Source organism: Mesoplodon bidens (genome assembly GCF_964165515.1).
Source record: "Mesoplodon bidens genome assembly, chromosome: 3".
Lineage (NCBI taxonomy): Eukaryota > Metazoa > Chordata > Mammalia > Artiodactyla > Ziphiidae > Mesoplodon > Mesoplodon bidens.
The window spans coordinates 93,857,753-93,883,020 of NC_138178.1; the positions used below are offsets into that span (position 1 = coordinate 93,857,753).

Consider the following 25,268-nt stretch of genomic DNA (forward strand, 5'->3'; position numbering starts at 1 on the left):
CCCCAGCACCAGAAATACCCTGAACCACCAAGAAGCGCAGCTGGTGGGATAAAGCCAATGCCTGGACCAGATCTCAGTTCAGAGGCCCTGCCTCAGCTGAGACTGCAGACAAGTCCTCAGTCTTGACTCCAATCACCAAGTAGGCTACTCAGGTGACAAGGTAACATTCTGTCTTCTTTGGTTGGCTTTGCTCCCTGCTGTGTTTTGGTGTCTCAGAATGAAAGTTTCATTAGCTGCATGTGGGGAGGTAGTGGCAAAATGGCTACAGTGTGATGTAGTTTTAATAAAAATTTTATTACACAGCCATAATGTAACCGACACTTCTCCAAATCCAAATGATACTAAATACAGATCTACATGGTGGATCAGAATGACTCCAGCAAATTATATGGATTCTATAATTTCATGTCTTTTAAAACCAGAAGAAAAAAAAGTCCAAGTTTGTCACTATAGGAGAGGTCCCAGCAGCTTCCAGGACTCTGCTGGAGTCCAGGCAATGTTTAACAGTCTGTGATTCCACATTTACACAATAGTCTATAAAGAGTTTCGGTCAATGGACTATTCAAGTATATATGATTTTAATGAGTCCATCACCACTCCTTTGCCCAACCAAACTGTGTCACAGCCACCACATAGCTGTGTTACAGTCATATTTATCAATTTTACAGACACAATTCTTTTTAAAAACCATCGATTGCTGCTTTTTTCTTTTTTTTAAATAAAAAAAGTATAAACTAAGTTAAAGCAACACTGAGGCTCTACTAAACCCGGAAGAGTTACCAAGTTCATTTTTATGTTTAAAAACAACTTAACTTCATGATGTCCCATCATCCCACTTTCTTATAGAAAGTAGGGTGAAGAAATACAAAGTGGGGCTTTGAGATGCCTCTCCCTCTTGTGGGAATCAGCAGCTCTCAGCTGTTCCTTTATCTTAGTTCTTGTTTTATATAGTCAGCTGTACTTTGTTCTGAAAAGATCTGTTAAATGCCACTTTTATTTACACTTGGAGCTTTACACCTGAGAATGATTATCAAGCAGTCAGCTTATCTCTTTGCAAACATTTCATAAAGACATACATACTTCTTTGCTGGCTTCACCCTAGCTGCACAACAATATATATGCTTACCATATATATATGTATACACACACACAAAACTGCACATGCTTGTAACATTTGCAACCTAAATCTTTGTGTTCGTTCTCTCCACATTCATGTTGAATACTTTCTCTTAAAAAACAGAACAAAGTATCATTCTTGCTGAAATGGCAAAACAGCATCACTAAGAAGAGACAAGTGCATGGGGTGGGGAATAGACACACTCTACATTCAGCCAGGAAGCTGTAGTCTATACACATGGGCTGAGCAAGACACCTGCACTGCCCTCCCTGGTACCTGGCTGTGGGCTTCCCTCCCACCTGCCAGGACACAGCCGACAGGGCAGGGGCCAAACTGGGGAGATTTCTCCAAGGTGGGGAGGTGATGGGGAAGAGGAGGTGGGGGAGGGGAAGTTACACAGCTACAGCAGTCAGGCCTGTTTAGTAAGAAGAATCACATTTAATGAGTTTCTTTCTTGCAGTTTCAGATGCTCAAGTACAGCTGAAAAAAATCTGAAACAGCTATAGACCCATGACAGACTGATACAAAGAGTACTGCATTTTAAAAAAATGATTAAAAAATCCACACACTTACAGACACATACACACATACACACTCTCTCTCAAATAGACCCCCCTCCCTCCCCAAAAATGTACACTTTTTGGAAACTAAACTGGTTTTGAAAATCCTTCTTCCGCAGAGATGGGAAGAAGAGAAAGATGAGGAGAGAGGAAGGAGGACTGCAGGTGCCCAGTCCCCACTCCCTCCAGAGGGTCAGGTGCCAAATGTGCAATGGTTGGGTCCAAGGCAGTCCATAGAGGAGGCTGCCCGGTGCTGCTGCTATCACCGCCAGGGGCTCCAGCAAGAATCCCAGCTCCACGGTAACACTGAATGCGTGCAGAGTGGCCAATGAACTGTGCTGGTTTAAAAAAAAAAAAAAAGGCAAACACAAATCTAAAGACATGGATAAAGCCCAAGAGAGCCCAGGTTCACACTGGGTGGGGCCTGGGGGGTTGGTGGAAGATGTCGCAGACAAGGGAAGTCTATACAGCAAATGGTTTATATTACAGATGACTGGCAGTTTAGAGTCTCTTCCCAGTTTTACTGCTGCTCCAGCCCAGTGAGGGCAAATCAAAGGAAAAGAGGAAAGGTGGGACACCGTGATGGGGCATGCAGGGTCAGAAGCAGCAGGCTGGGTGCGCTCAAATAAGCCCTCGTCGTTTTTTGTAGTCTTCCAAGTTCAGAGATCTCCTTGGAGCTCCATCCTTGGCTGGCGGAGCCTTGGAGGTGATGGCCAAAGCCTTTGACTCTATGGGAAAGAAGAAGCAAATCGGCATCTGAGGTCCTTTGGTCTTGTGCTTCACTCCTTCAGGTAGCCTTCCTTACTGTCCCTGTTCCCTCTCAAAACAGACCTGCAGCCTGTCTTACTCTGGTCTCCATAAATACTGGTAAGCAGACACCCCCATTTCTTCCCTAAAATCAGGCCTCCTTGCTGGCTGAGAGCCATGGAGCCACGTGGTTCTTGCTCATCGCCAATCTGCACCTTCACCTACCTGAGCTGGGAACTTGTAAATCAATCTTCACGTCGAAATCATGTACTTTGAACAAGTCTTCTGAGAGGTCACTGGCTGACTTAGAATTCAAATCTTTATCCTTTCCCTGACCCTGCAATGTGAAGAGAAAAAGTAATTACAAAAGTATAAATGCAAGTGGACTTCAAGAAGCAGCGACCACTAATGGTAAAGGCTCCTGCTCGAGTTCATTAGATCTTCCTACTAAGGCCCTTTTCTCTCTCTTTTTTTTTTTTTTTTTTTGCGGTACGCTGGCCTCTCACTGTTGTGGCCTCTCCCGCTGCGGAGCACAGGCTCCGGACGCGCAGGCTCAGCGGCCATGGCTCACGGGCCCAGCCGCTCCGTGGCATGTGGGATCCTCCCGGACTGGGGCACGAACCCATGTCCCCTGCATCGGCAGGCGGACTCTCAACCACTGCGCCACCAGGGAGGCCCTAAGGCCCTTTTCTGATTCCTTCTCTCAGAGGGAGGACAAGAGAGGCCACAAAGAAGTTTCTTTTCTGAGCCTAAAAGAGGAGAGGGAAGGGAAGGCTCATGTCTGTGGTGTGAGGGAGAAAGGGTGGGCTTAAGACAACAAGCCACCTCTGACCCAAGATTTTAGGAATTCCTGGAACAGTTTGGGCTCCTCAGGAAAAGGCAGAAAATGGCTTCTAAATGGGCAGTTCCTCTTGGTTTAACATTTTAGTTTCCAAAGAGCTTTCACTTTTACAACTGCCTCATCCTTACACGTCAGCTACTCCTTCTAATTGTCCTATGAGTTAAAGAAGCAGGTATATAATATTACCCCCACTTTACGTATGAGAAAATGTGGATTAGAGGGCTTGAGGTCAGTTGCCTAAAGCCGTAGTCAAGGACTTCATTCAGTAGTGGTGTTGGGTTTAGAATTTAGGTCATCTGACCAGAATTCAGTAATTGTTTATTACATTTGTAAATAATGAGGATGGAGAAAGGACTGCAAGTGGGACGCCATGTTCCTCCAGGTGGGGACAATCAAACCCGACCCAGGAAGTGCCTGCTCTGGTGTCCGGACCAGTGGCCGAGCTCCAGTAGTATACTTGCCTTGCTCATTTCCTTTGGAGCATCTGGTAACACTCCAGAACCGTATTTTGCGTTCAGCTGGGCCAATATGGCAGCTTGAACAGCCGGGTCTCTGGACTGAGAGAGAATGCAAGTTATTTTAGAGATTGTTCAACACTCACACAGCCCTACCACCAGCTTCTGTCCCACCTACCACCACTAACATCACAGGCACCACAGTGGGCCCATCAGCAGATCAGTGGGGTTTTCCTCCAGGATGCAAAAAGGGGAAATTAAAAGCTTTGAAGCCCAGCCCAGACGGGCCCTAGCTAGGCGCTTCAGCCTACACATTCCTCACCTCTGCTGCACTGGTAAACCTGCCCTGGCATAGGCGGTTAGTCCATAGGTTTCTACAAATCCATGCCAGGTTTTCACTACCTGTATGTCCTACAGTAAGATAAAAAAAGGAAGTATCCAGACCCAAGAGTTTGAGGCAAGCAAATCCCACTAAGACAATATTATTTTTAACTTCTTTATTAATCTCCTAATGGAATTCATTTTATGTCCCAGAATCTAGGCCCTGACTAAAAACGTCCTCTTTAGGCACTCACATTAGAAACGATGGTAGGTTTACACTGTCGCCTGGTAAAAGGATCCATCTGTTGGTTTTTCATGTTGTGACTTTCAGCCTGAAACAAAGAGCGTGTATTACAGAACTGCATCTCCTGCCCCCCACCTCTCATTCATCATAAGCTTACATATAAATAACAGTCTGCAAGGTCCTGAAAAAAGTCAAAGGCTGTCTATCATCCTTTTCCCTTTAAGAACACCAGAGCAGATTATGGGGGCAACAACCAAAAGAAAAAGACTGGAAATTGATAAAAATGAATATGCATGGAGTAGAATCTAAAGATGGGGAGGGATAAGACAGGGCAGAAGACAGCTGCTTTTTATTATAAATTAATAACTTATGTGGTTGTATGTGTGCCTACAGAGAAACTATGTGTGTGTTAAGTGTACACGTTACTTTAATAATTGAAAGAAAAACTCAAGCAAGATACAGAAAAGATTACATATTGTTTTATTAATTAAAATTATTTTCAGTGATCCAGATAAAGTTGTCTTACTCACCACAAGGGCCTTCTCAGACTCCACAATGTTCCACTCCCGGTTCCGCTGGTTGATGTAACTGTGGGGTGAATAAGAGGCATGAGTCAGTGGGCTGTGAAAGGAGGGAGGGGACCACTGAGACCTCACCCTGGAGATAACGTGGAGCCACTGGAGCACAGTGCGTACAAGGCCACAGGCTCGCCTGATAATTGTGGACCAAGGATCTGTAACACACCTGATTGCAGATATGTTCTTGGTCCGCTGGCGGTCCAGGGCCTCTGCTCGTTCCTCCAGCTCATTCAGCTGGTCTTGGATTTGTTTGGCCTTGTCCTGATCCCCCAGGTCCTCGGCCATGGCCTGCACATAGAGAGACACGTGAGATTTTGGCTATGACTGGCTCTATATTAAGTGTCCCATTACTTCCAGCACAGGCAAGATACCTCACATGATGAACAAATGACAGGAGGTGTCAAAGAGTACTGAAAACAAACACCGTAGAACCCAGGCCCCACATGGCTAACTCAGCCTAACAAGGCTCACCCCACCCTGATGTGAAGAATGGAAAACCACCCACCGCAGCTGGGCTTGGCAATATCATTCGTCTGTTCAGACCCAGTGCTGATACTACCCTGGGGTCTATCTTATTACACATGAAACTAAAGTGACTAGAAAGTGAGGAAAATGGAACAAGCAAGATCAGTTTCAATTTATAGAAAGGAAAACAGCCAAAGGATGCTGCCCAGGTGCCAAGAAAGCACTGTTGCTTACATTTGAGCCCAGCATTTTCTCCCAATCCTGCCACTACTAACTTGACAGACGGTGAACAAGTTTGACTTCCACATCTCCTTTCAGGACAGGGAGAGAGGTTCAACCACAAGTCCTCACCTTTTCCTTTAGGAGCTGCGTTTTCTTCATAGCATAGTTGGGTGGAGCTTTCCTGAATCTTTCTTTCTCTTTTACAATCTGTAACAGAGAGGAGACACCAGCAGTGAGGTATTTCTAAATTAGTTTTGTAGGCAAGATAGGTGAGCCCATTTTGGAGGTAAGCAGCTAAACAGGGGCTGCTCTTCCTGTAAGAATGCCATGCCCCACAGAGAGAGCGAGTTCATTCCAAGGGATACTATGCTGCTTCCGGGGTCATGGAGATTCTTCTGGGATAGTGGGAAGAAACATGCACCAATAAACAGCAGCAGCCCAAGGACCTTGTACCGTCAGGCTAGCCACTGTCCAAGCGAACAGAGATCAAAGAATTTTACCAAAATGTTGTGGAAAAAGAAAACTCTTGAAGGACCAAGTCTAGAAGAAGAATACAGATCCCTGAACCCTGAATACAATTCCTTAGTCTATGACTTCAAGTGAGAATGTATGGAGAAAATCTTGATGAACTATAAATAATATGGTAGCGATATTAGTATTCCCTCTTCCTCATGCAACAGTAGCAGAGCCAAAAATGTCAAGATACAGGAAAGAAAAGAAAGGCATGATCTTCTCTAACACTGGTTCTTGATGAGCCTCCGGACTCTGGGGTACCAGGTTTCTTACCTCTTCAATGTCCTGGTCATTGAATTTATAATTAAGAGCTTCTTTAATAGATAATTCCTTCTTATTGATTTCATCTAGAGTGGGCAACTGCATGCCAGCAGAGAACATCTGGACCAAAACATGATAAAAGGTTATTTATGATAAAGGGTTTTGGAAAGAGGCTCTCTCAGTGTTTTCATCAACAACTGCCAGGGAGGTGCTGTCTGTCCACTTACCGCTTCTTTCCACTTCATGAATTCGCTTTCAGTGAACTCCTGGTTTGAGACAAACTCTAGGCGGAACACTCGCTGGTCACTGCCGTGCCTACACAAAAAAGAGCAGCTTCAGGAATGGGTATGTTGACTGCAGCACCAGAAGAGCAACCCCACCAGACTGTACACCACCTGTCTCTGTGGGTTTCCATCCTAGCTACCCTTTAGAATCATCTAGGAATATTTACAAAACTTCTAGTGCCAAAGCACCACTCTAGATCAACTGAATCAGAATCTCTGGGAGTAGGAACCAGGCACTGAAATTGCACAAACAAAAAACCCCTCCCAGGTTGTTCTAACGGGCAGCAGGGATTAAGAATCAAAGTGAGCCCCGGAAACAAGTGGATTTGGCCAGTGCTTCCAAAGTCCATTTACAATAAAATCCATCACAGTCAACTGGCATCAAGAATATGAAATATTACATAGATATCTGAATGACAAGGAAGCTCTATCCCTAGAGAGGAAGAACACTGCCGTTCTACTGACTCCTGTGCTGGTCACGTGAGTCAGTGCCACCCTCCCAGAGATAGTCACTCTCAGCACGTCATGGCTGCTGCCCACCCCAACTGGCTCTTTTCAAACAGTCCAGGAGAAATGATGGGAATGGGAGAAGGGAACAGAGAGACCAGAGAGGCCAAATAAGGTCATGGCAGAGCCTTGTCTATGACCCACTATTTGCAGTCACCTGGCAAGCTACTTCTATTCCTTCCCATATAGGGCCTTTAGAATTTTCAGGCTCCAAGAGGATAGGGATTTGTGTGTGTATTTTGTTCTTGCTTCTATCCTGATGCCTAGAACTGTGGCATGTAGCCAGCATTCAGTCAATATCATGTTATTGAAGCAGAAACCAAGTCCAAAAAGGTAACCTGGCTTGTGAAAGATCAAGTTAGTTAGTGATGGAGCCAGGACCAGAAGCAAGCCTCCTGACCATGCTCCCAAGGAATGCCTGCAGGATTCTGGGAGGAGGGGGTCTCGCAATCTGACATTTTCCTTCTATGTGTCCCACCACTCCATAGCCCTGACTTCCCCCTACGAGAGAGATATATCCTTCTTTCCCTATAGGCAAAGGCAGAATACAAGTTTCCCTCCAAGTCCCCTGTGGGGATAACACAAACAGTATTACTGTAACAAGAAACATCACACTGGGAGTGAATAACAGCCCGAACAGGCAGTGCCTGTTTGCAGTAGGAGCAGAAGCTGCCACGGAAGCACCTCTCCTACCGTAGCTGTAGCCCTTTGTTTGTTCTGGTGCCACCAAGCTGGTAAACTTTGGCGGTTTCCACTACACCCGTGATTTCAGCAACCTAAGTGAGGACAGAGACACCAATCACAACAGACTCTTGCAGAGCTCTCCACCCCACCGTCTGGTTCCATCTGCATAAATGCAGATGAGTGACCCCGCACTGAGAGAAGCCCACAGCTGCCAGGTGTTCTGGGCACTTTTCTCAGGCTTAGAACTCAGACGGCCAGGCACCTGTGCCCAGAGTTAAGCAAGCGCCAGGCGAGGAGGCAGTTAGCCTGGTGGGGCGTTGGAAGCTTCCCCTCCAACTTAATTCTACCTTACTAAGGGGTGCACCTGGATTTCAGAGGTCAGTTTTATCAATCAAGTGTGAAGACCATGAGGTCTGTTTCTGTTGCCAAGGTTTCTGGGACATGGCAGGGCCCCTGGTCCTCACAGAAGGAGGCAAAACACATGTTAAAACCAAACAACCGGGCTTCCCTGGTGGCGCAGTGGTTGAGAGTCCGCCTGCCGATGCAGGGGACATGGGTTTGCGTTCGCGCCCCGGTCCGGGAAGATTCCGCGTGCCGCGGAGCAGCTGGGCCCTTGAGCCGTGGCCACTGAGCCTACGCGTCCGGCCGCAACGGGAGCAGGCCACAACAGTGAGAGGCCCGCGTACCACACACACACACACAAAAACCAAACAACCCAGAACAAAACAAACAAAAACAAAAAGAAAAAAAATCAAACAGCTATGTTCTAGTTATCTAGACCATAGAAGCAGAGCTAGAACTCACAAAATAATCTCTATTAGGTTGGAGGGATTTTTAAAAATAATTAATTAATTTATTTATTTTTGGCTGCATCAGGTCTTTGTTGCTGCGTGCGGTCTTTTCCTAGTTGCAGCGAGTGGGGTCTACTCTTCGTTGAGGTGCGAGGGCTTCTCACTGTGATTGCTTCTCTTTGTTGTGGAGCACAGGCTTCAGCAGTTGCGGTAGTGCACAGGCTTAGTTGCTCCGCAGCATGTGGGATCTTCCCGGACTAGGGCTTGAACCCATGTCCCCTCCTTTGGCAGGCAGATTCTTTTTTTTTATTTTTTTTAAATTTTATTTATTTATTTATGGCTGTGTTGGGTCCTCGTTTCTGTGCGAGGGCTTTCTCTAGTTGCGGCAAGCGGGGGCCACTCCACATCGCGGTGCACGGGCCTATCGCGGCCTCTCTTGTTGCGGAGCACAGGCTCCAGACGCGCAGGCTCAGCAATTGTGGCTCACGGGGCCAGCCGCTCCGCGGCATGTGGGATCCTCCCAGACCAGGGCTCGAACCCACGTCCCCTGCATTGGCAGGCAGACTCTCAACCACTGCACCACCAGGGAAGCCCAGATTCTTTTTTTTAAAAAAAAAAAAAAAAAAAATTAATTTTTGGCTGCATTGGGTCTTCGTTGCTGCACACGGCTTTTCTCTAGTTGCGGAGAGCAGGGGCTACTCTTCATTGTGGTGTGCAGGCTGCTCACTGTGGTGGCTTCTCTTGTAGTGGAGCACGGGCTCTAGGCACACGGGCCTCTGTAGTTGTGGCTCGCAGGCTCTAGAATGCAAGCTCAGTAGTTGCGGCACACGGGCTTAGTTGCTCCATGGCGTGCGGAATCTTCCCGGACCAGGGCTCGAACTCATGTCCCCCATGCTGGCAGGCGGATTCTTAACCACTGTGCCACCAGGGAAGTCCCTGTTTGTCATTTTTCAAACCTCAATATAACTCCCTGTTCCAGAAGTCACTTAGTATGTAACATGGAAATTTTTCATTTATTTATTTTTCAAATGAATGTATCTTCCAGATTACATAACTCTTGAAAAATACTTTGTAAGTGTCTGCCTTCTCACATTTACATGGAAGGAGGATAGAGAAAATTGTTCTAAATCTAAACCCTTGGGCTCCAAGTACTCCTCCTGGCAGCAGGTCACAATAGATCTCTGGTTGGCTCAGACTGTCACTGTTCTAAGGGCATCTCAACTGGAGTCTATTTACCCATCAAATGGGAAAAGTGACAAATTTGTTCAGTAGTTCCTACTCCCAGCTAAGAATCATTATATTTAAAACATGGACAATTGTCCAAGGAAAGAAATACTAACCCGGTAAACTGGTTTGCTGTTGTGGTTTCCAATGCCAATCCGTACAAAACATCCTGTGACAGTTTTAGCAAAGAAGGGCATGTGACACCAACGTTCCAGCTTATGCCGTGATAATCGAACCCGATTCAGTTCCTCCGGTAAGGAGACCGGTTGTGATTTTGGAGGGATCTCTTCTTTCCTGTGAGGAACATAGGACACTGGGGAAAATGTGCATCATAAAAACAGATCAAGGTAAATAAATAATACCAACTTCTTAAAACTTAACCGAAGTGTGGGTGATTTCACACAGTAGGAGAAACAAATGAAGCAACAGGAAAGTGGGAATAGAATCCTATTCCTAACCAGTAGTGTGAACTGTCTCAAATGAGACTGCCATCCCAGATAACCTATCAGACTAGGAAAACTAATGGAAGCTCCTGGCCAATCTGAGGGTGACATGAAGGCAGCTCCTACCCGCCTGGCCCTGATGAAATGTGCAGGGGTACAGGCTAAGAGCCAACAGCAGAAGTATATGTTTGGACTGATGTGCTGGGGAACCCAGCTCAGCAATTCAGGGTATGGAACCAAACCAAAGTTCGTCACCCGAACAGGGGAAATTTGGAAACTACACTAAGCCTTTCCCCAAAGAACCCACCTATCCTGACTACTAGACCAAAATGTACACAGCTTACTCCTCTTCTTCATCAGATGACGACGTTCGGGATGAGCGGTCTGACTTTTCACTGGACTTGTCATCTTCCTCCTCCTCCTCATCGTCAGAGTACACCTCACTGGTCTTTAATGGCTGTTTCTTGGCGAGAAGCTCAGCTTAAAAAAAAGAGGAAATGTTTACCTAGATTCTCTCAATAAGAAGCTGAAACATCTTTCATCCCTGAAAAAGAACTGGAACATGGAAAAGGACTCAATAGACAGCTCCATCCTCTCTGGCCTGGTTTGTGATTACCTGTGTTAACAAGTGCGTTGGGCTTCCCTGGTGGCGCAGTGGTTGAGAGTCCACCTGCCGATGCAGGGGACACGGGTTCGTGCCCCGGTTCAGGAGGATCCCGCATGCCGCAGAGCGGCTGGGCCCGTGAGCCATGGCCGCTGGGCCTGCGCATCCGGAGCCTGAGCTCCGCAAGGGGAGAGGCCACAACAGTGAGAGGCCCGCATACCGCAAAAACAAACAAACAAGTGCGTTAAGCAGAAAGTTTAAGTCACACCGAACGTCAAGCCGCAGTAGACAAAAAAAAAAGGGCTGGAAGACTGTCACTAAGTGGGCAAAAAGGGTCACCAACTCTACTGACAGTTGTCTTTTATTTCTCTCAAGGCACTTGAAGATTGGCAGGAAAATTGGGGAAAAACTTAAGATGTCTTCAGAGAGTCTTTCAGGAAAAACTTACTTTGAGTTTGTACTATCTGTAATAGCAGGAGACTGAAAACAACCCAAATGTCCACAAAGGGGAGTGGCTGAATCACCTCTAGCACATCCACCCAATGAACTACGCTGCAGCTGTAAAAAAGGAAAGAGCCGAGCCTTACACTGCAGCCTGAGTCAGAAAATGTTTTAAATGAACACATAAATATTTTTAGGATAGGCTTTATATGGTCACTGTATCAACTACTCAACTCTGCTACTGCAGACAGAAAGTAGTCACAATTATGAAAAAATGGGCATCATTGTATTCCAATAAAATTATTTACAAAAACAGGTAGTCTACTAACCATTGCTCAACATAAAAACTAAGGAGTTATCTTTAGAATATATGGTTAAGTGAAAAAAGCAAGGTAGAGAGAAGTGTGTATAATGCACTAACATTAATCTAAGATGGAAGGTGAATGTGTCCTTTTGTTTAAAAAATAAAAAGGAAGGATATAAAAAAATTTTTTTAAGTGGTCGTCTACTATGGGAGGGAGGTAGGGGGTGAAAGAGAAGGCTATAGATGCTAAATTTCTCTGAATATACCTTGCTTAGTAGATTTGACTTTGGAACCTTGCATCATGTATAATCATAGAACAGAAAAATAAGTCATCTCTACAGATCACAAGCAAAATAAAATAAAGTACTCATTTGATGGCACAACCACACAAAAAACAACTATAACAAGTGTTTTGTGTTGGTTTTTTTTTTTTTTTTGACTGTGGGGCTTGCAAGATCTCATTCCCCTGGTCAGGGATTAAACCCAGGCCACGGCAGTTAAAGCGCTGAATCCTAACCACTAGACAACCAGGGAACTCCCAACAAGTGACTTTAAAACATAGTCATTCAAAAGACAGACAGACATACAGACCAATGAAATAAAGAGCCCAGAAATAAACCCTTGCATATATGGTCAGATGATTTCCAACAAGGGTGTCAAGACCAATCAATAGGGAAATGCCAGTCATTTCAAAAACTTGTGCTGGGGGTGGGGGGACTTCCCTTGTGGTGCAGTGGTTAAGAATCTGCCTGCCAATGCAGGGGACACGGGTTCAATCCCTGGTCCGGGAAGATCCCACATGCCATGGAGCAACTAAGCCCGTGCGCCACAACTACTGAGCCTGTGCTCTAGAGCCTGTGAGCCACAACTACTGAGCCTGCGTGCCACAACTACTAAAGCCCGCGCACCTAGAGCCCGTGCTCCGCAACAAGAGAAGCCACCGCAATGAGAAGTCCATGCACTGCAATGAAGAGTAGCCCCTGCTCACCACAACTAGAGAAAGCCCGCACACAGCAACAAAGACCCAGTGCAGCCAAAAATAAATAAATTTATAAAAAACAAAAGAAAAACAAACTTGTGCTGTGGTACTTCCTTGCTGGTCCAGTGCTATGACTCCATGCTCCCAATGCAGGGGCCCCGGGTTTGATCCCTGGTCAGGGAACTAGATCCCACATGCCTCAACTAAGAAGTCTGCATGCCGCAACTAAAGATCTCTCATGCTGCAACGAAGATACTGCACATGGCAACGAAGATCCTGTGTGCCGCAACTAAGACCCAATGCAGCCAAATAAATAAATAAATATTAAAAAACAAAACAAACAAACAAAAATAACCAAAAAAACCCAAAAACAAACTTGTGCTGGGAAAACTAGATATCCCATGTGCCAAAAAAAAAAAAAAAAAAAGTGGACTCTAACCTTACACCATATACAAAAATTAATTCAGATGGATCAAAGATCTTTTCTTTTGGTTGCGCCGGGTCTTAGTTGTGGCACATGGGATCTTCGTCGCCACGTGCAGGACCTTCGTTGTGGCATACGGGATCTAGTTCCCTGACCAGGGATCAAATCCGGGTTCCCAACATTGGGAGCGTGGAGTCTTAACTACTGGACCACCAGGGAAGTCCCTGGATCAAAGACCTAAATGTAAGAGCTAAAACTATCAAACTCTTCAAAGGAAACAGGGGAAAGCTTTATGACACTGGATTTAGCAATGACTTATTGGATGTGACACCGAAAGTACAGGCAACAAAAGAAAGAAAAGTGAAGGTAAACAGTACTTCATCAAAATTAACTTATACATCAAATGACACTATTAAAGAGTGAACAGACAACCTATGGGAGAATGGGAGAAAATATTTGTAAACCGTGTCCCTGATAAAGAATATTCAAAATAATTTAAAAAGTCTTACAACTCAACAACAAGAACCAAAGAACTTGATTAAAACATGGGCAAAGGACTTGACTAGACATTTCATCAAAGAAGATATCCAAATGGCCAAAAAGCATACGAAAAGATACTCAGCATCACCAGTCATTAGGAAAATGCAAATCAAAACCACAACAAGATACCACTTCATACCCACTGAAATGGTTATAATCATAAGACAATGACAAGTGTTAGTGAGGATGTGGAAAGAGTGGAACCCTTATACATTGCTGCTGGGAATGCAAAATGGTTAAGCCTCTTGAAAAACAGCCTGGCAATTTCTCAAAAGGTCAAACACAGGGCTTTCCGGGTGGTGCAGTGGTTGAGAGTCCGCCTGCCGATGCAGGGGACACGGGTTCGTGCCCCGGTCTGGGAAGATCCCACATGCCGCGGAGCGGCTGGGCCCGTGAGCCATGGCCGCTGAGCCTGCGTGTCTGGAGCCTGTGCTCCGCAACGGGAGGCCACAACAGTGAGAGGCCCGTGTACCGCAAAAAAAAAAAAAAAAAAAGTCAAACACAGAGTTACCATATGCTTTAACAATTCCACTATAAGTGCTCAGAGCAGCATTATTCATAACAGTCAAAAAGTGGAGGGCTTCCCTGGTGGCGCAGTGGTTGAGAGTCCGCCTGCCGATGCAGGGGACACGGGTTCGTGCCCCGGTCTGGGAAGATCCCACATGCCACGGAGCGGCTGGGCCCGTGAGCCATGGCCGTTGAGCCTGCGCGTCCGGAGCCTGTGCTCCGCAACGGGAGAGGCCACAACAGTGAGAGGCCCACATACCGCAAAAAAAAATAAATAAATAAAAAGTGGAAACAACCCAGTGTCCCTCAAGAGGTGAACGGATAAATAAAATGTGTATATCCATACAATGGAATATTATTCAGACATAAAAGGAAGAAGTATTGTTATGTGCTACAACATGGATGAACCTAGAAAGCATGCTACGTGAAAGAAGCCAGACACAAGAGATCATATATTGTATGAGTCCATTTATATGAAATACCCAGAATAGGCAAGTCTATAGTGACAGAAAGTAGACCAGTGGTTGCCTAGGGCTGGGAGATAACAGGTCTGTAGCGGGGTGACAATTAAGGGATATAGGGTTTCTTTCTGGGGTAATGAAACATCTTAAAACTCATTGAGTTTTACTACATAGCTGTGAATATACTACAAGCCATTGCCTTGTATACTTTAAATGAGTAAACAGTATGGTACCTTAATTATACCTTAAGAAAGTTGCTATAAGTCAAAACAAAACAAAAAAACTTGGTATCCTATTTTTGAAACAGACATACCAGTATGAGGCTCAAAATAAATTTATTCTTAAAAAAAAATCCTAGCTGTGGACACTGAAAAGACTTAGAAATAATAACCAACCCAGTTGTACTCCTGCGTCTAGACTATGGTGTCTAAATACAATTTCTCATGAGAAAAAAAAAACCCCACCCCAAACCAAAAAAAAACCAGGGCTTCTTAGAGAAATGGCTGATTCCAAATCCAGAAAGCAAGAAAGCTATTAAAGACTACAGGGGTTTCACATCAAAAGGACTCAGGCTACAAAAAAAAAAAAAAAAGGACACAGGCTACAACTGCTTGAAGATAAGACAATTTGAGTCTCAACGATAATAATAATAATAATTGCAATGGAGTAAAAACATAAAGTATGGGGACTTCCCTGGTGGCACAGTGGTTAAGAATCCACCTGCCAATGCAGGGGACTCGGGTTTGAGCCCTGGCCCGGGAAGATCCCACATGCCGAGGAGCAACTAAGCCCGTGCGCCACAACTACTGAGCCTGCAAGCCACAACTACTGAGCCCGCGCGCCTAGAGCCTGTGCTCCGCAACAAGAGAAGCCACTGCAATGAGAAGCCCACGCACTGCAACGAAGAGTAGCTCCTGCTCACCACAACTAGAGAAAGGCTGCACGCAGCAAAGAAGACCCAATGCAGCCAAAAATAAATTTATAAAAATAAATTTATATTAAAAAAACCTATAAAGTATGTTAGAATCCATGAGTTCACAGGGATATTCAAAATAAGCAAATTTCACTGGTTATCTTTGGAGTTTGCCAAGGAACTATCTCATTCTTTTGAAAACTAGTAAATAAAAGGGGGAAAAAAGGCAATAATTTACTCTGCCTTTCCTATACAAAATGTCCCTGGTGGTAACTGAATAGCTGATGAGAAGTTTCTCTTTCCAGAAGCATACCAGATAATAAATGAAGAAAGAATGATAGATTAGAATATCACCATTTTGTGGCTTAAAGACTTAAATATAAGACATGACACCATAAAACTCCTAGAAGAGAACACAGGCAAAATATTCTCTGACATAAATCGTACCAGTGTTTTCTTAGGTCAGTATCCCATGGAGGCAATAGAAATAAAAGCAGGGACTTCCCTGGTGGTTCAGTGGTTAAAAATCCACCTTCCAGTGCAGGGTATGTGGGTTTGATCCCTGGTCAGGGAACTAAGATCCCACATGCCACCAGGCAACTAAGTCCACATGCTGCAACTACTGAGCCTACATGCCACAGCTAGAGAGCCTGTGTGCTGCAACTACAGAGCCCACACACCACAACCAGGGAGAAGCCCACGCGCCACAACGAAAGATCCCGTGTGCCGCAACTAAGACCTGATGCAGCCAAAAATAAATAAACAAATAAATAATTTTTAAAAAGCGAAGAAATAAAAGCAAAAATAAACACATGGGACCTAATCAGACTTACAAGCTTTTGCACAGCCAAGGAAACCATAAATAGAATGAAAAGACAACCTACAGACTGGGAGAAAATATTTGTTACTATTTTTTAGGTGTAGTAATGGTACTGTAGTTATGTTTAAAATAGGAGTCCTTATCTTTTAGAGACACATATTGAAATATTTATGGTTGAAATATGATGATGCTGGGATTTACTTCAAAATAACCCAAAGGAAGAGGGCAGTGTAGATTTAATGAGACTGGCTATGAGTTGACTGCTGAAGTTGGAGGATGGGTTCATGGAGTTTCATTATACTATTCTCTGTATGTGTTTGGTACTGCCTATACTAGAGAGCTAAAAAGGGGGAAAAATAAAAATTGGCATCAGGAAGTTAAATCATATGATCAAAGACGCAAAGTAGACGCAAACACATTTTCCCCACCTACCTGTTCTGTTCTTCCGTTTTTCTCGCTCTGCTTTTAGCTCCTCCATGGCTTGAGATTTCTTATCTAGTTTCTCATCCCGTTTGGAACGTCGTTCCTTGTTATGGGATGTTACCTGGGAAGGGAAAAATATGTAGGATGGCTCTTTTTACCAACAGCTGATGATTACATTCTCTATATCTAAAAATCATTCAGTTCTCCAATGTGAATCTATATTGGTTGCAGAAATTGAAATTTGCTTAAGAGGAGAGAGCATCCTCTTGTGGACAAAGAGGATAGAGCAGTAAAGTCAGTCCCTGTCTTACCTGCCTAATAAACAGAAAGCCTAAGAAGTATAAGAATAAATACTTTCTGGAAGGACTCCCTAGATCACAGCTAATATATGTTAATACTGTCAACAAAGCTTTTTGTGATAAATGCAGAGATGCCTAATTTTCCCAGCTACATTTATTACCAAGTCCAGGATGACATACACCTGAGTAAACATCATAACCAATTCAGCTACCTGGGACAGGAAGTTTACAAACTTTCCCTTAAGGAGTGCTCACACACCAATGAGCTGCTTTTTACATGCAGACTTGAGTAGAATTCCCATGGAGTTAAACAGCACAGCTAATGGTGAAATGATATGTCCAGAGATTAATGAAACCTATAAGACGAAGACAGTACATAAATAGTCTTGCACTAACTGACCTAGGCTGATTAATATAAACCCATCTTTTATATAAACACACATACACACTCAAAATAGAGGTTTTATTCTTTGGATAACGAGGGCTATTGAATCTCCTACCTGAGATTCTTGAATCTGTGTCAGTTTCTTCTTTTCCTGCTCCTCTTCTTGCTTTTTCTTTTTTTCTTTCTTTTCTTTCTTTTTGGCTGTTTTCAGTTTTTTCCTGATTTCAAATCTGTTTAAAATATATTTGTTTGGTTTTTAAGTGGCAATGAAATATTTGTAGACTGATTTCTATTACATAGGAGAAAGGAATTAAGTGCAGGGAAGGAGTTAATAAATGTTTTGGTTTCCTGTAAGAAACTCCAATGTATCTTATAAGTACATTAGAAATACTGAATATAAATACACCAAAAGTACTTGAAAGCATTAAGGTGGAATAGACTTAAAATGAGAGAATACTGAGGATACTGTTGTATCCTGTTGGTAACGCACTGCTCTTCCTCAACTTCACATAATGGAAGAAAACAGCTGATTCTTGGGTCCACTCCAATGGTGTCCCATTAGAAACATAATGAAGCCACAGAGAGCCACTGTCACATTTTTAAGGTGGTCAAGACACAGGCTGTATTTTAAAAACACCACTCTCCATCTTTCTTCATTAGGAAAAATGCCTCCCTCAGCTCCACCCCAGCAAACATGTGAATAAATATGCTATTCTCTTAAACAAATGCAATCTAGGCTTTCTCCCTCTAACAAAAAGCAGGCTTTTATGAAACAAAACTATTTTTGTGTGTGTGAATTTAAGGAACTTTATGGAAGGAATAAAGGAATATAATAAATATTAAACTCTTTTCATAACGTTCTAAAATAACCCCAATTATGAAATTTTTTACTTAATTCTTAATAGGGTCAATATACAAAAGTTAACTGTATTTCTATATACTTGCAATGAATAATCCAAAAACGAAACAAAGAAAACAATTCCATTTACAGTAGCATCCAAAAGATTACAATATTTAGTAATAAATTTAACAAAACAAGTGCTAGTCTTTCACACCCAAAACTAAAGGACTGTTGAAAGAAATTAAATAATACCTAAGTAAGTAGAAAGATATCACATTCATGGATTAAAAGACTTAATATTAGATGGCAATACTTCCAAATTTGATAAACAGATTCAACACAATTCCTATAAAAATCCCAGCTGCTTCTTTTGCTGTTGCAGAAATTGATAAGCTGATACTAAAATTCCTATGGGAATGCAGAGGGCCCCATATAGCCAAAACAATTTTGAAGAAGAACAAAGGTGGAGGACTTAACACTTCCCAAGTTAAAAATTGACTACATAGCTACAGTAATCAAAACAGTATGGTATTGGCATAACCATAAACATAATGATCAATGGAACAGAATACAGTCAACAAATAAATCCATATATCCATGAAGAACTGATTTTCAACAATGGTGCCAAGACTGGGGAAAGAACAGTCTCTGCAACAAGTGGTGCTGGGACAACTGGATAGCTACATGCCAAAGAATAAAGTTGGACTCTTACCTCACACCATGTACAAAAAATGATCTCAAAATGGATCAATGAGGGGGAGAGGGATAAGTTAGGAGGTTGGGATTAACATATACACACTACTATACATAAAATAGATAATCAACAAGGGCCTACTGTATAGTACAGGGAACTCTACTCAGTACTCTGTAACAACCTGTATGGGAAAAGAATCTGAAAGAGAATAGATATATGTACATGTATAACTGAATCACTTTGCTGTACACTTGAAACTAACACACCATTGTAAATCAACTATACTCCAATATAAAATTAAAAAAAATGGATCAATGATCTAAACATAAGACCTACAACTATAAAACTCTTACAAGAAAACATCCAGGTAAACACTCATGAATGTGGATTTGGTAAGATTCTTAGATACCAAAAGCTGCAGCAAGAAAAGAAAAAATTTATTGTGCATAAAAATTTTTTAATTTTGTGCATTAAACAATACTTGACAGTGAAAAATACAACCTACAGAATGGGAGAAAATATTTGCAAATCATGTTATCTGATAAGGGTCTAGTAACCAGAACACATAAAGAACTCTTATAACTCAACAACAAAAAGACAAATAACCCAATTTAAAAATGCGCAGGGCTTCTCTGGTGGCGCAGTGGTTGACAGTCCGCCTGCCTATGCAGGGGACATGGGTTCGTGCCCCGGTCCGGGAAGATCCCACATGCCGCAGAGCGGCTAGGCCCGTGTGCCATGGCCGCTGAGCCTGCGCGTCTGGAGCCTATGCTCCGCAACGGGAGAGGCCACAACAGTGAGAGGCCTGCGTACCGCAAAAAAAAAAAAAAAAAAAAATGCGCAAAGCACTTGAACAGACATTTCTCCACCAAGGATTTGAAAAGATTCTAAACATCATGAGTCAACAGGAAAATGCAAATCAAAACCACAATAAGACACTTCACATTCACCAGATAGCTATTATCAAAAAAAGAAAAAATAACAAGTGTTGGCAAGAATGTGGACAAACTGGAACTCTTATACATTGCTGGTGGGAATGTAAAATGGTACAGCTGTTAGGGAAAACAGTTTGGTGGTTTCTCAAAAAGTTAAACATAAAATTACCATATGACTCAGCAATTCCACTCCTATGTATATACCCAAAAGAATTGAAAATAGATACTCAAATATTTGTACATGAATGTTCATAGTAGCACTATTCACAACAGCAAAGATATCAAAACAGATTAATAAATAAAATGTGGTATATACACATAATGGAATATTATTCAGCCATAAAAAGGAATGAAGTATTGATACATGCTGCATGAATGAACTTCAAATATATGTTAAATGAAAGAAGGAGGCACAAAAGACTACATATTTATGATTCCATTTATATAAAATGCCCAGAAATAGGCAAATCTATAGAGACAAAAAGTAAGTTAGTGGCTTCCTAAGGCTAGGAGCAATAGAGGGAACTGAGTACCAATAAGTACAGGGTTTTTTTCTGGGGTGATGATAATGTTCTGAAATTAACTGTAGTGATGGCTACACAACTTTATGGATATATAAAAAACCACTGAACCACTTTCAACCACTTTCAATGGCTAGATTCTATGGTGTGTAAACTACATCTCAATAAAGTTATTTTTAAAAGTTAATACCTGAGGTGCTGAGAAAACTGGACAGCTACATGTAAAAGAATGAAATTAGAACATTTTCTAACACCATATCCAAAAATAAACTCAAAATGGATTAAAGACCTAAATGTAAGACCAGAAACCATGAAACTCTTAGAGGAAAAGAAAGGCAGAACACTCTTTGACATAAATCGCAGCAATATTTTTTTGGATGTCTCCTAAAGCAAAGGAAATAAAAGTAAAAATAAACAAATGGGACTTAATTAAACTTAAAAGCTTTTGCATAGCAAAGGAAACTATCAACAAAACAAAAAGACAACCCACTGAATGGGAGAAAATATTTGCAAATGATATGACCAATACACAGTTAATATCAAATATATATATATATATAAACAGCTCATACAACCCAACATCAAAAAAACAAACAACCTGATTAAAAAATGGGCAGAAGACCTGAAGAGACATTTTTCCAAAGAGGAAATGTAGATGGCCCACAGGTACATGAAAAGATCTCAACATTGCTAATCATCAGGGAAATGCAAGTCAAAACCACAATGAGATATTACCTCACACCTGTCAGAATGGCCATCATCAAAAAGAACACAAATAACAAATGTTGGTGAGGATGTGGAGAAAATTAACTGGCGCAACCACTGTGGAAAAGAGTACAGAGGTTTCTCTAAAAATAGAGACTTCTCTGGTGGTCCAGTGGTAAAGAATCCGCCTTACAATGCAGGGGACGCAGGTTTGATTCCTGGTCAGGGAACTAAGATCCTACATGCTAAGGGGCAACTAAGCCTGCACGCCACAACTACTGAGCCTGCATGCCTCAACTAGACCCCGTGTGTCACAAACTACAGAGCCCCCGTGCCCTGGAGCCTGCACGCCACAACTAGGGAGGAGTCCGCGCACCACAATGAAAGATCCAGCGTGCCTCAACGAAGATCCCGCATGCCTCAACTAAGACCCGATGCAGCCAAAAATAAATAAAATAAAATAAATAATAATAATAAAAACTAAGAATAGGGACTTCCCTGGTGGTTCAGTGGGTACGACTCTGAGCTCCCAATGCAGGGGGCCTGGGTTCAATTCCTGGTCAGGGAACTAGATCCCACATGCATGCCACAACTAAGAGTTCGCATGCCGCAACTAAACCCCGTGTGCCGCAACTAAGGCCCGGTGCAGCCTAAATAAATAAATTAAATAAATATTTGCAAATGAAGCAACTGACAAAGGACTAATCTCCAAAATTTACAACCAGCTCACGCAGCTCAATATCAAAAAAACAAACAACCCAATCCAAAAATGGGCAGAAGACCTAAACAGACATTTCTCCAAAGAAGATATACAGATTGCCAACAGACACATGAAAGGATGCTCAACATCATTAATCATTAGAGAAATGCAAATCAAAACTACAATGAGATATCATCTCACACCAGTCAGAATGGCCATGATCAAAAAATCTACAAACAATAAATGCTGGAGAGGGTGTGGAGAAAAGGGAACCCTCTTGCACTGTTGGTGGGAATGTAAATTGATACAGCCACTATGGAGAACAATGCGGAGGCTCCTTAAAAAACTAAAAATAGAACTACCATACGACCCAGCAATCCCACTACTGGGCATATACCCTGAGAAAAGAGTCATGTACCAAAATGTTCATTGTAGCTCTATTTACAATAGCCAGGACATGGAAGCAACCTAAGTGTCCATCAACAGATGAATGGATAAAGAAGATGTGGCACACATATACAATGGAATATTACACAGCCATAAAAAGGAACGAAACTGGGTTATTTGTAGTGAGGTGGATGGACCTAGAGACTGTCATACAGAGTTAAGTACGTCAGAAAGAGAAAAGCAAATACCATATGCTAACACATACATATGGAATCTGAAAAAAAAAAAAGGTCATGAAGAACCTAGGGGAAAGACAGGAATAAAGATGCAGACCTACTAGAGAATGGACTTGAGGATACGGGGAGGGGGAAAGGTAAGCTGGGACGAAGTGAGAAAGTGGCATGGACATATATACACTACTAAACGTAAAACAGATAGCTAGTGGGAAGCAGCCGCATAGCACAGGGAGATCAGCTCAGTGCTTTGTGACCACCTAGAGGGGTGGGATAGGGAAGGTGGGAGGGAGGGAGACGCAAGAGGGAAGAGATATGGGGACATATGTATATGTATAACTGATTCAATGTGTTATAAAGCATAAACTAACACACCACTGTAAAGCAATTATACTCCAATAAAGATGTTAAAAAAAAGAAACCAAAAGATAATAATAATAATAAATAAATATTTTTAAAAATATTAAAAAAAAAATAAAAACCTAAAAATAGAACTGCCATATGACCCAGCAATTCCACTCCTGGGTATATACCTGAAAAACACAAAAATGCTAATTTGAAAAGATACATACATCGCCATGTTCATAGCAGTATTATTTACAATTGCCAAAATATGGAATGAATGGATAAAGATGTGGTGTATATACATACAACAGAATACTACTCAGTCATAAAAAAGAATGAAACTTTGCCATTTACAACAACATGGATGAACTCGGAGGAGATTATGCTAAGTGAAATAAGTCAGACACAGAAAGACAAACACTGTATGCTATCACTTACATGTGAAATCTAAAAAATACAACAAACTAGTGAATATAACAAAAAAGAAACAGATTCATAGATATAGAGAACAAACGAGTGCTTACCAGTGGGGAGAGGGAAGCAGGGAGGGGCAATATAGGGGTAGGGGATTAGGAGGTACAAACTATTATGTATAAAATAAGCTAAAGGATATAGTGTACTACACAGGGAATATAGCCAATATTTTATAATAACTATAAGTGGAGTATAACCTTTAAAAACTGTGAATCACTAAATTATGCATCTGTAACTTATATAGTATTGTACATCAACTATACTTCAATTTTAGAAAAGTTAACAGCTTATATTTACATTATGTTCTTATACGTATTATCTCACTGAGGACTTACAACAATCCCCAACGAGGAAGCTGAGGCAGGAGGAGGGTAAGTGACTAATTCAGATAACCTGGCCAGTGAGTCTGACTTGAGCCTAGATTTTCTTTCTTCTTCTTCTTTTTTTAAAAAAAATATTTATTTATTTGGCTGCATTGGGTCTTAGTTGCAGCACACGGGATCTTCGTTGTGGCATGTGGGATGTTTCCTTGTGGCACACGGGCTCAGTAGCTGTGGCAGCGGGCTCTCTAGCTGCAGCATGAAGGCTCTAGAGTGCGCAGATTTAGTTGCCCTGCAGCATGTGGGATCTTAGTTCCCTGACCAGGGATTGAACCCGCATCCCCTGCATTGGAAGGCAGATCCTTAACTGCTGGACCACCACAGAAGTCCTGAGCCTAGACTTTCTGATGGAAAATGTCAGTGCTCTTTGCACAACCAAGCTACCTTTATGCTGCCTGCACTTACCTTAAAAGAAAAAAAAAATTTAAATAAAAAAAGAGGAAGCTCTAGAATAGGTGAAGAATCTAACAACCAAAAATGATACCTCACTACTGGTGTTGCCAACTATAAAACAGGATGCTAATGGTGTTTACATTAAAAAGATGAAGAAAGTTTCTGAGTTACCATATTGTACTGCCTTGCAGCTAAACAAATGATCTACAAAAACCTCCATTTTCTGTGAATGGCTCTGAACTTCTGTCTTAATTATCATCACTGTAAACATTCTTCCAATCACTAAAAAAGTCACAGAATCAGTCAGTCAACTGCTTCATTCATATAAGGTAAAAAATAAAAAACCCAAGTTTGAGATCAGCCACCCACTACTCTTGAGCTACTTTGTGATTTTATCATAGGGCCCTATTGGCCTTATATGAGAACCTCTTGTTATGCTCTCCACAATTCAGAAATACAAATTTCAGAAGTCATTCTTAACCATGTGGCAACTGTGATAGTTTCTTAAGTCCTGTTTGTTCCAATACAGGTAACCGTGGAAGCATTCACACTCAAAACAAATGTCTATTACTTGCTGCTGAGTGAAAGCCAAACATTCTTGTCTAGAATAACTCACCAGACTTAATATGGTCTCCAGAAGGGACAGACAGGCTCCCAGACGAAATGGGACTAACTGCTGCCAAGGAAAATGCTTCTGTTTATTTCGCAATATTAGGTAGGTAGGGAAGGATCCAAATTGTGAGGACTATTTTATCTCCTGAGGCAAAGTCAAGTTTATTTTCACCTTGAAATTCTGTTAGGAGATAAGGAAAAACTTCTGCCATTTAAATATGGCAAAAGTAATCCAAAATACTGAGGCAGCTTTGTATATCAAAAAGCAATTTAACATTTGAGCTTAAAAAAAAATACAAAAAGCATGCTGGGAGGCTAGATTCCTAACTCATAAATAATGAGGAGAAATTTCAAGTCTTGAATCCTGTGAAGACAGGGCTCCAAATGTGAACTTTGGGAAATTACTTTATTATTTTATTTTATCATTAAGGAACTACCACTTTACCTTTTTTTTAACACCTCCCTCTTCTCTATGCGGTTGAACAGTTCTTGCTCTCTCTCCTTTTCTGTCATCTGTTCCAGACGGGCCCTGTCTTCCTCATCTCCCATGAGGTCTTCTCCATAGCCATCATGGAATTCCTCATCTTCTGAGGAAGAGTCTGAATCTGAACTGGAGGAGGAGCTGTTGCTGTCAGAATCTGACACTTCACCTGCAACGAAGGACCAAACACAAGATTAGGTGATGCTGCAG

The 25,268-nt window shown here is 42.2% G+C and overlaps 1 protein-coding gene across 1 annotated transcript in view; it reads right to left on the bottom strand.

Moving 5' to 3' along the window:
- Positions 1–273: 273 nt before the first annotated feature.
- RTF1 (RTF1 homolog, Paf1/RNA polymerase II complex component) overlaps positions 274–25,268 on the bottom strand; it is a gene marked incomplete at its 5' end in the record, with an annotated part of 50,624 nt that continues 25,629 nt past the window's right edge. The window contains 15 exons of the mRNA XM_081227516.1: positions 274–2,405; positions 2,650–2,761; positions 3,727–3,822; positions 4,296–4,373; positions 4,816–4,873; positions 5,030–5,151; positions 5,680–5,757; positions 6,337–6,444; positions 6,552–6,639; positions 7,809–7,891; positions 9,931–10,108; positions 10,602–10,737; positions 16,683–16,794; positions 17,473–17,587; positions 25,023–25,227. Coding sequence (XP_081083642.1) covers positions 2,299–2,405; positions 2,650–2,761; positions 3,727–3,822; positions 4,296–4,373; positions 4,816–4,873; positions 5,030–5,151; positions 5,680–5,757; positions 6,337–6,444; positions 6,552–6,639; positions 7,809–7,891; positions 9,931–10,108; positions 10,602–10,737; positions 16,683–16,794; positions 17,473–17,587; positions 25,023–25,227 — 1,676 coding nt within the window. The 3' untranslated portion in view covers positions 274–2,298. The remainder of the gene's footprint in view (positions 2,406–2,649; positions 2,762–3,726; positions 3,823–4,295; positions 4,374–4,815; positions 4,874–5,029; positions 5,152–5,679; positions 5,758–6,336; positions 6,445–6,551; positions 6,640–7,808; positions 7,892–9,930; positions 10,109–10,601; positions 10,738–16,682; positions 16,795–17,472; positions 17,588–25,022; positions 25,228–25,268) is intronic.